Source organism: Apium graveolens, chromosome 7 (assembly GCF_009905375.1).
Source record: "Apium graveolens cultivar Ventura chromosome 7, ASM990537v1, whole genome shotgun sequence".
In the NCBI taxonomy this organism is placed as follows: domain Eukaryota; kingdom Viridiplantae; phylum Streptophyta; class Magnoliopsida; order Apiales; family Apiaceae; genus Apium; species Apium graveolens.
The window spans coordinates 222,395,452-222,409,205 of NC_133653.1; the positions used below are offsets into that span (position 1 = coordinate 222,395,452).

Below are 13,754 nucleotides of genomic sequence, written 5' to 3' on the forward strand. Positions count from 1 at the left end.
AAGAAAACCTGTTTTCAGTGTTAAAGTCTTCCCCCTAATATTTCATTCCTTCCAAATTGTAGACATCATGACAAAATCGTTATCCCCTCGGGTACTTACAAGAAAACTTCAAAGGCCTCCCTCGCTCTACTCCCCTAAACTTTTAATTTACCTTCTAGTCACAGGTGTCACTCTCATTGTTCTCTTCCAAATGCAGTCCCTTTCAACACAATTATCTCCTCCGGCCTCTGCGCCATCTTCCTCTACATGGAATTCATTCCAAAATTGGAAAAGTCTGATCAACAAGGCCTTAACATTAAAGAATTGCACTGACCGGTTAGATACCATAGATTCCAAGCTCCAAGAAAGTGTAACATTTCTTCCCCTAAAGGACCTCCGGTACGCGCATGCTGCTCAAGAAGGTCACACATGGTTCATGAGCTCCATGAATGACACTACTGAAAAAGGTGAAGTTCAATACCAACAATTCCCTTCCAATTCCTCGAAAGGAAGGCTACTTTGCATAAAAGGTCACGATAATCATGACGGTGCATGGAACTCATATGGACTAGCATGGCCAGAGGCATTACCAAGAAATGCTACTCTCATGAAAGGTCTTACTTTTATATCAAACAGTCATTACGGTCATGATAATTTATGGCATGGGCTATCAGCTATGGTACCGTTTGTTGCATGGAAAATTAAGAATGAGTGTGCTACACCATCAAGGTGGATATTGTATCACTGGGGGGAAGCTAGATATAAAATGGGAATCTGGTTGAAGAACTTAATGGAGGCCACATATTCTGAAAGCATAAATATTCAAACATTTGAAGGTTTTGGTGATGATGAACCGCTTTGTTTTGAAAAGGCTGTGGTGATGAGGCACGATGAAGGAGGAATGTATGGAGAAAATATAATGCAAGCTTATGATCTCATTAGGTGCAAAGCTAGGATTTATTGTAATGTGAGCTTGGAAGATAATATTGAAGGTAGAATAGGAATGACACTATTCATGAGAACAGGGGCAAGGTCTTTTTGGAACGAATCAGAGGTGGTTCGGATATTTACTAAGGAATGCCTGAAGGTGGAGGGTTGCCAGATTCTGGTTGCCCACTCTGATAATCTCACCTTTTGTGAACAGGTCAGTGTTTATTCTTCACTCCAACAACTTGGAAAACTATTGATTTGCTCATAAATATAGGACATTGTAAAAATATATAGACTTTACTGATATAAGATTATACAACCTAGTGTCTGCAAGTGAACATGACTTTTGGTAACATGAATTGCACACGATATAGATCATCAAGACCTTACTTTTTACTTCTGTGCCACAAATCGAAAGGTTTATGTGTAGCATCACATGTCATTTTGGATGCTGAGAACAGCTATGTTCAGTGGCGGAGCTACAGAGGGACTAGCGGTGTTTATAGTCCCCATTACAGACAAAATATTTAACATACGATTGTTCAGCACCAATAATTTCTTTATTACCTGCACTAGGTCCAATTACGAATATTAGTTTGTAGATATTCGATTCAACGTAACCCCAGAGATAGCAGATGGTAGTATTTTATGGGCATAGCAGTAACTTTGAGCCACCGAAACATCAGTTGCATGAGGAAGAAGTATATGTTCAGTTCATTATCAAGCACTTTTTAGCACACGCATCAGTAACTTCTTTTTTTTAGAATCAGAATTTTAATCATTAAAAGCTTTGTTTGTAATAATTCACTTTGAAGAATTTAGAAAAAAAATAAGAGGAATGAACAAAAGAACTAAACCTCTGTGTTCTATAACACTGATACTATCTAAGTTTTACGCAACAATCTTAATCTTTACTCCTGGTCCTATCAGTAATTTGCGGTAAGTAATTGCCTAAACATTTACCCAAAATAATAGTAAACTATGACATCAGTTGATTGACATTGTACACTTGTACAAGGAAACACACAAATACAGTTACTAATGAAATATGACTGTGCAGGTTCAGCTAATGAGGTCAACAGATATTTTGGTATCACCACATGGAGCTCAATTAACTAACTTGTTCCTGATGGACAAAAACAGCAGTGTTATGGAATTCTACCCCAAAGGCTGGTTAAAACTAGCCGGCTTTGGCCAATATGTTTACAAAATGATGAGTAGCTGGTCTGGGATGAAATATCAGGGCGCATGGCGCGATCCTGATGGAGAAAATTGTCCGTATACTGAGGATGATCGTTGTTTCTCGTCTTTTTATAAGGATGGAAAAATTGGTTACAATGAGACCTTTTTTGCTGAATGGGGGAGCAATGTTCTGGATGAAGTGAAGCGAAAGAAAACAGAGGAGGCATCACAACGAAGATTAAATGATAATCACCGATGTTTGTGTGCTTAAATTTTTGTTTAAACATGCTATGATTATGGTAGGCATAGAAATAGAACAAAGACCTATTTAAATTGTCAATGTTATTCATACTTACTCAGTCAAGTCCTGCTGAAATGTTGCATTTATTCACTATACACTATAATGCGCAAAGAGACGCAACCATCTATTTGGTTTTTAAGAGCATCTGTAAATGCTATGTTAAAGCTCTGAATTCTAATTTGGTTGAAGAAAGAGCAACTGCATTTTGATTGCGAGAATGCCAAGATAACCATCAGTGGAATGACAATCATATTGACGAGTTATTATTGTAGCATACTGTAAACTTCCACAAAATGTTTTGTAAATATCACCATCATTAGGAGAAATAAATGAACATTCAGACTCAGAGAGTACTACAAATGAAGTTAGATTCCATGGGAGGAAGTTTTTAAAATGTTGAGAGTTGTAATTCTAATGTTGTGGGAACATGAGATCACTTGAGAAATCTTGTGAATGCCAAGAAGGTAGGAAGACTGCCAAGATTACACAACTAAAACTCTCGAGAGGGGCGACTAATCACGCCAGAGATAAGGCGATTGTCACTACCATGGATTGTATATTTTCTTCCCTCTAATTATATTAATGTTAGGCGTCTGGATAGAGTTAAAGAAGGCAGATCCCAAGATCCTGCAACTTCTCTCATGGGAAAGCAAGCAGTAAACAACCAAGAAAATAAAGATGTTCCATGGCTTCAAGTTTTTAAATCTTCAAAATATTTCACCACTCTTTCAAGTTTTAAACATCATGACTAAACCACAATCCCCTCAAGTACTTGCAAGAAAACTCCATAGGCCTCTCTCATTTTACTCCCCTAAACTCTCAATTAACCTTCTACTCGCTTGTGTCGCCCTCTTTCTTCTCTTCCAGGTCCAATTTCTTCGAAACCCATTTTTTCCTCCGGCCTTGCCACCAAATTCCTCTACTTGGAATTCATTGCGAAACTGGGAAAGTCTGATCAACAACACAGCCCTTGAACTAAAGAACTGCACCAACCAACTAGATTCCGTAGCTTCCAAGCTCCAAGAAAGTGTAACATTTCTTCCCGTAAAGGACCTCCGTTATGCGCATGCAGCGCAAGAAGGTCACACATGGTTCATGAGCTCCATGTATGACACACATGAAAAAGGTGAAGTTCAATACCAGCAATTTCCATCCAATTCCTCAAAAGGCAGACTGCTATGCATAAAAGGTCATGATAATCATGACGGTGCATGGAACTCATATGCACTAGCATGGCCAGAGGGTCTACCAAGGAATGCTACTCTCATGAAAGGTCTTACTTTTATTTCAAACAATCATTACAATTATGATAATTTGTGGCATGGGCTATCAGCTTTGGCACCATTTGTTGCATGGAAAATTAAGAATCATTGTGCTACACCATCAAGGTGGATATTGTATCACCAGGGGGAACTTAGATATAAAATTGGTAGCTGGTTGAAGAGCTTAATGGAGGCTACATATTCTGCAACCCTAAATATCGAATCATTTGAAGGTTTTGGTGATGACCAACCGATTTGTTTTGAAAAGGCTGTCGTAATGAGGCACAATGAAGGAGGAATGTTTGGAGAAAAGATTATGCAAGTTTATGATCTCATTAGGTGCAAAGCTAGGCTTCATTGTAATGTGAGCTTGGATGGTAATATTGAAGGTAGAATTGGAATGACACTATTCATGAGAACAGGAGCAAGGTCTTTCCGGAACGAATCAGAGGTGGTTCGGATCTTTAGTGGGGAGTGCCGACAGGTGGAGGGTTGCCAGATAATGGTTGCCCGCTCTAATAATCTCACCTTTTGTGAACAGGTCAGTGTTTACTCCTCATCCCCACAACTTGAAAAAATATTGATTCCCTCGTACACACAGACATTCTACAGATAGAGTATTTGCATACACGAGAATTAGTGTCTAGATATGTAAATCTATATAACCCAAAGATAACAGATAGTATACTAGCGACAAAAACATCAGTTGCATGAAAAAGGAGGATCTGTTAGTTATCATGCACTGAAAAATTACATAACTTCTGTTTTTTATACATTTCAAGTTTTACATGTGCAATTTCTACACAGCTGTTCACCAAACAATCTTGATCTTCAAAATCCATCTCAATTCTACATTCCAACTAACTGCTGTCTAATTCTTATCAGAAATTTGCATAAAATAATTGACTAAAAAAATTAGCCTATGATTGTTGTACTCATATAGAAGGAAGACATGTACAGTTACTAATGGAATTTGATACTGCAGGTTCAGCTAATGAGTTCAACGGATATTCTAATATCACCACATGGAGCTCAACTAACTAACTTGTTCCTGATGGATAAAAACAGCAGTGTCATGGAATTCTACCCTAAAGGCTGGTTGAACCTAGCAGGGGTTGGCCAATTTGTGTACAAAAGGATGACTATCTGGTCCGGGATGAAACACCAGGGCGCCTGGCGTGATCCTAATGGCGATCATTGTCCGTATTCTGAGAATGATCGACGTTGCATGTCCATTTACAAGGACGGAAAAATCGGTTACAATGAAACTCAGTTTGCTGAGTGGGGGAAAAATGTTCTAAATGAAGTGAAGAGGAAGAAAACGGAGGATGCATCACAAGGGAGGATAAAAAATAGTCATCAATGTATCTGTGCTTGAATTTTATCTATAACTGAAGAGTTAGTGAAAACATGCTATGATAATTGTTTGCATGTAGTTATGTGCTTGTTTCGTTTTCATGGTTAGAAACAACTATTTTTATGCTTCTGGTTATAGAACACAGTCTACGCTTCTGCTCTCTTTTTGTTTGTATCAGCATTTGATCAGGTTCATATTTTAGCAACAATAATAGGAATGTAATGGAATTTCACACCTCACATTAGATTAACCGCCACCATTGTTACATTCATCTTGTTTGGAACAATCATGAGGCATGCTACCTATTTATTACCACTCTAACAACAAACTAAAATGTAATTAACAATTGATGACTCTAACTTATCTTGTAAACACCAGGTAAACAATTAATGGGCTAATGCGGATTAAAAGAAATTACTTATCTAATTATCTTGTAGACAATCATGAGGCATTCTTAATGATGTATCCAGGCCATCCTGTTTACACACTGTGTAGCAGAGAATATTCGGATTGAATTAGGAAATGAATTCACAAGCATGCCAACCTTAGGTAAGCAATGCATCACCTGCGGGCCCTGGGCTGCAGTGTACCTGTTACTCTAGAGTGTGAGTAAAATATGTGCGACGAAACTATTCAAGACTTCCAGAAACTATATCTAACTTTAAAGCGAGTACTTTGCTCTATGATTCCATGACTTGTTTTGAACTTTCATTACAGTTCTCATAAAAGTCTTGCAATGCTAAAAAGAACATACTACGTGTAAAAATTACCAAGGTTGTCACTCTTTCTTTTGCCAACTAAAGGTTGTCACTTTCGGATTTCAACTTTGTAATCGATATCAAGTCAATTTTGAATAGATTCAGAATTATTGGAACTTGGAGGAAGTGAAGTTTATAGTTTCAAAAATTAAGATGTAATAGATTTGTCATTTCAGGTAATGCCTTCCTATCTTTGGTACAATACTTGCAGAGTTGGAATCTGGTAACACATGAAATGCGTTTTTCTTTGTTGAATTAATATGAGACTATTTTTACAGCTTATATCAACTTTAGTTCTTACAAGAATATTGTTTCTCGCCTACATGTATGACAGCTTCAAAATAACAAACTATATACTGGACAGGGGAGAGAGCAGGTCTCATCTCAATTTCATACTACTGAACAATGAATTTATCCTGCAACTCACATGATTTTTTTTTCACTCATTTGGATAACTTGTCGACCTGGAGAAGAATTAAAGAAACAGAATGATGTAGCAAACTATATGGTTCCAATTCTTGGATCAAATTCTTTAGCTATCTTTCCCCTACATTTTTGCCATAATCTGAAATAAGACTTAAATTGAGCTTTCTGCTATTGTTCTACAAATATCTAATTATGATTGTTTTCTTCAAAACTGTCAGGTGTTCGCCTAACAGAACTTTTACGCCCTGCCTGCATAAATGGGAACTTGACAGTTATCAGCACTGCCTGGTACTTAGACTTGGACACGGATGAATTCTTACTGCAAATATGATCCCAATGTACAAGTAATACTGAAGTAGCTTCAGTTTTAAGTTGTACTTGTCACTTTTATCAGCAATTCATGTGATTGATTAAACTTGTAGTTCAATGTTGGTTCAGATCCAAAGGCAAGCGTTGACTAATCTGCATTACAATCTTCTTGGTTCATAAGCAACGCACACTGCAAATTATGTTAGGAGTTGTCCACATCGTTTGTGGGAGGGGCAGTTTGCTAGAATATAAGCAGCCAGATAACTCCAATTAGTATGAGGCCTTTTGGGAGGTGCCCAAAACAGCAAGCCCAACAATTGGTATCAGAATTTCATGTTATAAACGGTCCATAACAATCTCAGATGAAGGAGGCAGAATCGGTCACCTTGATAACTCCAATTAATATGAGGCAGAGCGAACTCTAGCTCTATTGGTTACAAGAAAAGAGAGCACCTACATTCTACAACAATGTTAAAGAAATTCAGTATGCTTCAAGTAACTGGTAAAAAAAAAAACCCTTTGGTTGTGATTTTCTAAAGCTTCGTCTTTTGTAGTTGCCTTCTAAGCAATCTAACTTCTCTTTCTGCATTTGAAGTCTTCCCGCTAACTTTTTTTAATGTTAGGCATTAGGAATCATTTAAGAACACAGATCTCAAGATTCCACAGATGATACATACCTAAGTTTTTAAAATCTCCGTAAATTATCCTACCTTTCAAATTGTAAATACCATGACAAAATCATTATCCCCTGAAGTACTTGCAAGAAAACCCCGAAGTCCTCCCTCGCTCACCTCCCCTAAATTTTCAATTTACCTTCTGGTTACATGTGTCACCCTCATTGTTCTCTTCCAAATGCAGTCCCTTTCAATCCAATTATCTCCTCCGGACTCGGTGCCATCTTCCTCTACATGGAATTTATTCCAAAACTGGAAAAATCTGATCATCAACACAGCGGTAACAGTAAAGAATTGCACCAACCAGCTAGATTTCAAGCTCAAAGAAAGCGTAACATTTCTTCCCCTAAAGGACCTCCGGTATGCACATGCAGCCAAAGAAGGTCACACATGGTTCATGAGCTCCATGTATGACACACATGAAATAGGCGAAGTTCAATACCAACAATTCCCTTCCAATTCCTCAAAAGGCAGACTACTGTGCATAAAAGGTCACGATAATCATGACGGTGCATGGAACTCATATGGACTAGCATGGCCAGAGGCATTACCAAGAAATGCTACTCTCATGGAAGGTCTTACTTTTATATCAAGCAGTCATTACAGTCATGATAATTTATGGCATGGGCTAGCAGCTATGGTACCATTTGTTGCATGGAAAATTAAGAATGAGTGTGCTACTCCATCAAGGTGGATATTGTATCACCAAGGAGAACTTAGATATCAGATGGGAAGGTGGTTGAAGAACTTAATGGAGGCCACATATTCTGGAACCATAAAAATTCAAACATTTGAAGATATTGGTGATGATGAACCGATTTGTTTTGAAAAGGCTGTTGTCATGAGGCATGATGAAGGAGGAATGTCTGGAGAAAATATAATGCAAGTTTATGATCTCGTTAGGTGCAAAGCTAGGGTCCATTGTAATGTGAGCTTTGAAGGTAACACTAAAGGTAAAATTGGAATGACACTATTAATGAGAACAGGGGCAAGGTCTTTCCGGAACGAATCAGAGATGGTTCGAATTTTCAGTGGGGAGTGCCAGAAGGTGGAGGGTTGCCGGATAATGGTTGCTCACTCTGATAATCTCACTTTTTGTGAACAGGTAAGATTTTATTTTTGTAACTTGAATTGAAAGGATCTTGTGTAGCACATGTACCTTTGGATGCCGAGAATATCTGATTCCATTTGAACTACAGATAACATTCCAAGTTTTACATGTGCAATTTCTCTTTCTTCTACTTTAAGTTAATGATGTTACTTATTTTACAAAACTGTTGAAAACAATCTTCATCTTCAAAATCCACGTCGGTTCCACATTCCGACTAACTGCTTCCAGTCAGAAACTTGTGCAAAATAATCGACTAAAAAACTTGCCTATGAATTCTAGACTATAAAATCATTAATCAATTGGTTATATTGCTTATGATGTTGCAGGTTCAGCTAATGAGGTCAACAGATATTTTGATATCACCACATGGAGCTCAATTAACTAACTTGTTCCTGATGGATAAAAACAGCAGTGTTATGGAATTCTACCCCAAAGGCTGGTTAAAACTAGCTGGCTTCGGCCAATTTGTATACAAAATGATGGCTAGCCGGTCTGGGATGAAATACCAGGGAGCGTGGCGCGATCCTGATGGCGATCATTGTCCTTATTCTGAGGATGATCGACGTTGCATGTCTATTTACAAGGATGGAAAAATTGGTTACAATGAAACTCAATTAGCAGAATGGGGGAGAAATGTTCTAAATGAAGTGAAGAGTAAGAAAACAGAGGAGGCGTCACAAGAGATATTAAGAAATAGTCATCCATGTATTTGTGCCTGATTATTGTTTGCATGTAGATGCTTTTAACATACTAGGCTTTGACACAGAGAAATGGCAATTAAAATTATATCGGTGTAATTTATGTGTATTTTTGCTTCTGGATACGTTGCTGCTGTCTTTTTATTCGTATTCGCATCAATTTTATACCGACTTTCATGTTAGCAATTTATTGAAAATTCACTTTCACATCTCAATTTAGATAACTGCTACCATTATTACTACATTCATCTTGCATGGAACCATAATGAGGCATGCTGCCTACTAATTACCAGGTCTTAAATCAAACCAATATGTAATTGACATTGGATTACTCCAAATTATCCTGTAAACACCAAGTAAGATAATGATTTCAATTGTTAATCGGATTACAAAGTCATGCAATCTTTGGATTTGGCTTCATCTGCTTTGCTCTGGAGTACATGAAGACACCAGCTAATGCCAAAGTCGTTCCTGAAAATTCAAGAGGTATTTAAAATAATAACATTTTCGAATAAAGTACAGTTCAAAGATATAGATAGATAGATCCAGGGGAAGGGGAATTAATTTACCTAGGGCATTTACAGGAGAAACAGGTGTTTGGAAGAATAGAACTGATGCAACTATCAATACCACTCTTTTCACACAATTTGCCACTGCGTGTGTCACGGCTGATACCTTGTGCAGTATCATGTATGAAATCTGCCACATAAATATTTCAGAGTGAATGAACAATTAAACAACTTCTCTCCTAATACATGCTCAATTCTCCGTAAAATTTTCTAATAATTTAAACTACTTAGCTTACGTTATTCATCATTCTATTTTAAAGAAACATGACTGTGAAAAATGTCACCTGTTGATAACTGTGGAAACATATTCCACTAACAATGGCTTTCAGACATAAATCCTTTAGAATCAACCCTCGGTTTGTCTGGATGATAACCCCACGAATTCAAGTTAAAAAGAAATAAATTAGTAAACTTGTTGGAAACCAATGAAATTTCCAGTTCCGTTTCTACTTGATCTGTTCCCAAGTTAAAAGAACATTATGTAATACAAACACAAATTAATTTTGTATGTCAAATACAAGAATTATAAATAGTCTTACTGTGTACTGCTGCAGGTATGCAGGAGTAAACCTGATGCCCTCCGTTAAGATTGCAGTAGGTAGTAGTAGTATAAAAGAAATTATTGTCATGATCGAGAAGAGATTGATGTCGTCCAGACCATCCTGTTTACGTAATTTGTAGCAGAAAACACTCAGAATGATTAAATTTATATTAAAAAGGCAAATGGGATGTTTTAGTTGAATAGTTTTCAATTTTATGGATCAATTTAATGAAAGACACCTAATTATGAAGATAGATAAAGGTTAAGAACTGACCTCCTCACTGATCATCAACTTTTTGCTAAGCACATTACGTGATTGATTAGTGATATTAGAAGCCATGGCGGTGCTAAAACCTGTCCTGTATCCGGAAGAAGAGCAGACAACAGGAACGAGAATGAGTTGATTTGGGGTATAGTATTATGGATGAACGTAACAGATAGGGAATGACTTTAGTACCAGTTAAAAGAAACCTCAGTGGATGATGCCAATGCCACACCAATTACTATTGGCACAAGAGAAGAAACTACCCAAACTGTTGGTCTCTGCCAAGCGCGGGTTGATAAAATCTTCAAGTCAAATGGTTTCTACTACTAAAGATTCTAAAACATTTTCACTGAAATAGGAAATGAACACAAACCTGCCCCAAAAAAAGTACACACAGTAGAACAGCGAAGAAGGGTTCCATTGCTTTGATTGTGTGAGTGAATGAAACACTAACTTTTCCGAGACTAATGTTAGTCAACACATTCCCAATTGTATGAAATAAACCAAGTGTTAGGACCGGAACAACCTGAACACACACAAAAAGAATATATGAACTACAAGGAAACTTATTCTTTTTTTTTTTGAAAAATCAACACTTCAGATTTTGTTGGGAAATATGTAACATGCATATAAACAACGAGACTCGATCCTTTTGTGCTCAAATTATGCATTTGTGCTACACTGTTAGGAATGCATATGATAAACAACCTGTGATCTCTTTAGCTTTGGTACTGGATGAAGATTAAAACTCCACATTATGAGAACCATGAGCGTCCCACATCCAAATTGCAATGCAGTTAATGTTGCTGGATAGGGGAAGACTCTTAAAACCTGCAGGAATTACGAAACATTAATTAAAAATCATAAATCGTACTAGTAGTAATTATAAAAAGTTAAGAAACCAATGAAGCATTTAAAAAGACCTGTTTGTTGAAGATGTTGAAGTAGATATTTAAAGAATACCATACTCCAAACATAGCTACAAGTTGCAAGCTGCTGCCCCATTTGCTCTTTATCGCTGCTGCATTCTCATCTTCCTCTTCGGAAACAGCTCTCAACTTAAATCTGTTAAAATTTGATGGTGAAAATGACAAGAAGTTTTCTCTGCTGCTTATATCTGAACAAAGAAAGGAGACTTTTGTTGTACTGATATTACTACTGTATCTACATGGATAAGTGAGTTTGAGTGATTTGTTACAGGTCCATCTGCAGCAGTTTGGATGTGTTTGAGAATGATTTCTGTGGAGTGGAGTTGAAAGAGCTGAGTCTGATGAATAAGCAGCATAAAATATGCCCATTTTAGAATATACTTTTTGCTGGGAATAGGGTGGTGTGTATTGTTCTGCAAATTGGTGGTCAGTCTCAGTATTAATAATAATACATTGCATCTTCTGATTGGTCTACAAATACAAATATAGTTGGTGACCTGGCGGTTTGTTTTTGACTTTAAAACACTAAGTTTTAAGTTATTTTCCAAGTGTCACCTTCAAATTAGAAGCTTATAATTATTTTACTACCTCCTTCCCGTTCGATTCTATACGTTTACTATTTGCACGTATTTCGAGACTTTTATAAAGTATATTTTGATAATATTTTTTTCAAATTGTTTTTTTTGAATAAAAGTTTAAATATGAAACTTTTATTCAGAAAAAAATTTTTTTAAAAATATCATGGAGTTATGTTTTAAATGAGTATTGAAAAATATGCCGAAAAGTAATGTATAGAATTTAATGGGACAGAGGAGTAAGCTTTACTCAGGTTGAATTTAGTTTTCTCATGTTAATCCAATAATTGCATCATCAAAATGACTATTGCACATCTAAATGATTAGCTTTCGTCTTTTCTTTACTTCCGAGTCCCCTGTATTAAAGTTTGTTGTAGATGATAGTTACTCCCATAATCCTGTTGTAGATGATAGTTACTCCCATAATCCAAAATCAACATTTTAATCTTTTTAAAGTTTTTTTCCTGCATTTACATACACATAAAAATATGGGTAATTCTTTACAATATATTTATATATATATAGCACTCCATGAAGTACCCTCTTATATAGAGAATCGTGGTAAATCATTATTTAAAAAATATAAAATATATAATTTATTTTATTTTTCATCATATATAGTTTTAAATTTTAATTATCGAGTTAAAAATTGAAGTTACACAATTTTTTATTAAAAAAATCATTGAAATTATTAAAAAAATTTAAATTGGTTTTATAGCAAAATTACAGTAGAATCACAATTATTAAAAATTATTCCATTATAAAATTAAATTTAAAATCAAGTAATTTTATCAAATTTTAATTGTTAAATTTTTTATTATATTTATTCTAGATTAACATCGAATTTTATATTTTTAAAATAAAATTTAACAATTTGTGATGAGATTCTATATTAAAAATAATGGTTCTCCACGGACTCATATAAGATGGTTCTCCACGGGACGTTGAGATTATAAGAATTAGCTTAGGTTTAGGAGATTTGGGCAAGACGTTAAGATTCTAAAAATTAGCTTAAGGCTTTGTTTGGGAGTGCTGTTGAAAACTGCTGTGATGTGAGAAAAAGTGCTGTAAGAAAAAATTAGATGACTGTTTGGTAATTTTTTTTAATTTATGCATATTTTGAGATATAATATATACAAATAATATTTTTAAGAAGGTTGATAGTAAAACTGATAACTATTTTCTGCAAAAGCTGAAAACAGCTTTTTCCAAAAATATGGGGGACATACTTTTGCTAACAACAGCTTTTAGACCAAAAGCGTTTTTCCAGACAACAACTTTTAGGATTTACCAAACACCATTCTGACAGTTTTTCAGTAAAAAGCTACATCAAAGGGGGCCTAAGTTTAGGAGATTTGCAGACCTACCTACAATGTGGGAATCATATTCCTCGTAAATTGCGGCTACTTGTTATAGAAGTATGTCCTTGGGCAGATTTACTAGATAGTTTAATTAGCCTATTTATTAATTACAAAATTAATAAATAAATAGGGATTACCGGACCTCTTTATTAGAGCATATGCACCCATGAGTCCCTTTGATTCATCAATTCATAGATTGAATTGATGGAGTTGATTACTATTCATGATAAGTTAATCGTTTTTGTTACTTTTTATGCACCCATACAACTCCATCAATTCATTGGTTACTATTCATCAAATAAATAATTATATTTTATATCATAATTTAAATTTATTTCTATTATTTAATGGTCCCACAATAATATCCAATCATAGATTGTTGGATAAATTTTAATTTTTGATAAGATTGTGGATAAATTTAGATTTTTGATAAGATTTTTGTTGAATCACGTAATGACATGTGTCTTGATCTAAATTTGTAGATAAAAAAATTGTCCATAAATAATATCATAATCTTCTGATTGTAG

The 13,754-nt window shown here is 35.6% G+C and overlaps 4 protein-coding genes across 4 annotated transcripts; 3 read left to right on the forward strand and 1 right to left on the reverse strand.

The window, feature by feature from the left end:
- On the forward strand, positions 1–2,469 carry LOC141670583 (uncharacterized). Its single transcript, XM_074476514.1, has 2 exons — positions 1–1,123; positions 1,970–2,469. Exons 1-2 carry the CDS (start codon positions 68–70, stop codon positions 2,360–2,362), a joined length of 1,449 nt encoding a protein of 482 aa, XP_074332615.1. The 5' UTR covers positions 1–67; the 3' UTR covers positions 2,363–2,469.
- Positions 2,470–2,694: 225 nt separating this feature from the next.
- On the forward strand, positions 2,695–5,151 carry LOC141672655 (uncharacterized). Its single transcript, XM_074479301.1, has 2 exons — positions 2,695–4,195; positions 4,640–5,151. The coding sequence occupies exons 1-2, from the start codon at positions 3,071–3,073 to the stop codon at positions 5,030–5,032; spliced, it is 1,518 nt and encodes a 505-aa protein (XP_074335402.1). The 5' UTR covers positions 2,695–3,070; the 3' UTR covers positions 5,033–5,151.
- Positions 5,152–7,080: 1,929 nt separating this feature from the next.
- On the forward strand, positions 7,081–9,202 carry LOC141670465 (uncharacterized). Its single transcript, XM_074476330.1, has 2 exons — positions 7,081–8,283; positions 8,616–9,202. Exons 1-2 carry the CDS (start codon positions 7,234–7,236, stop codon positions 9,006–9,008), a joined length of 1,443 nt encoding a protein of 480 aa, XP_074332431.1. The 5' UTR covers positions 7,081–7,233; the 3' UTR covers positions 9,009–9,202.
- An 81-nt stretch (positions 9,203–9,283) lies between these two features.
- Positions 9,284–11,718, reverse strand: LOC141670466 (phosphoenolpyruvate/phosphate translocator 2, chloroplastic-like). The gene is made up of 9 exons (XM_074476331.1): positions 11,286–11,718; positions 11,071–11,193; positions 10,736–10,888; positions 10,555–10,640; positions 10,372–10,456; positions 10,096–10,218; positions 9,841–9,918; positions 9,557–9,686; positions 9,284–9,458 (listed from the first exon to the last, which is right to left on the reverse strand). The coding sequence occupies exons 1-9, from the start codon at positions 11,658–11,660 to the stop codon at positions 9,382–9,384; spliced, it is 1,230 nt and encodes a 409-aa protein (XP_074332432.1). The 5' UTR covers positions 11,661–11,718; the 3' UTR covers positions 9,284–9,381.
- Between the last annotated feature and the right edge of the window lie 2,036 nt (positions 11,719–13,754).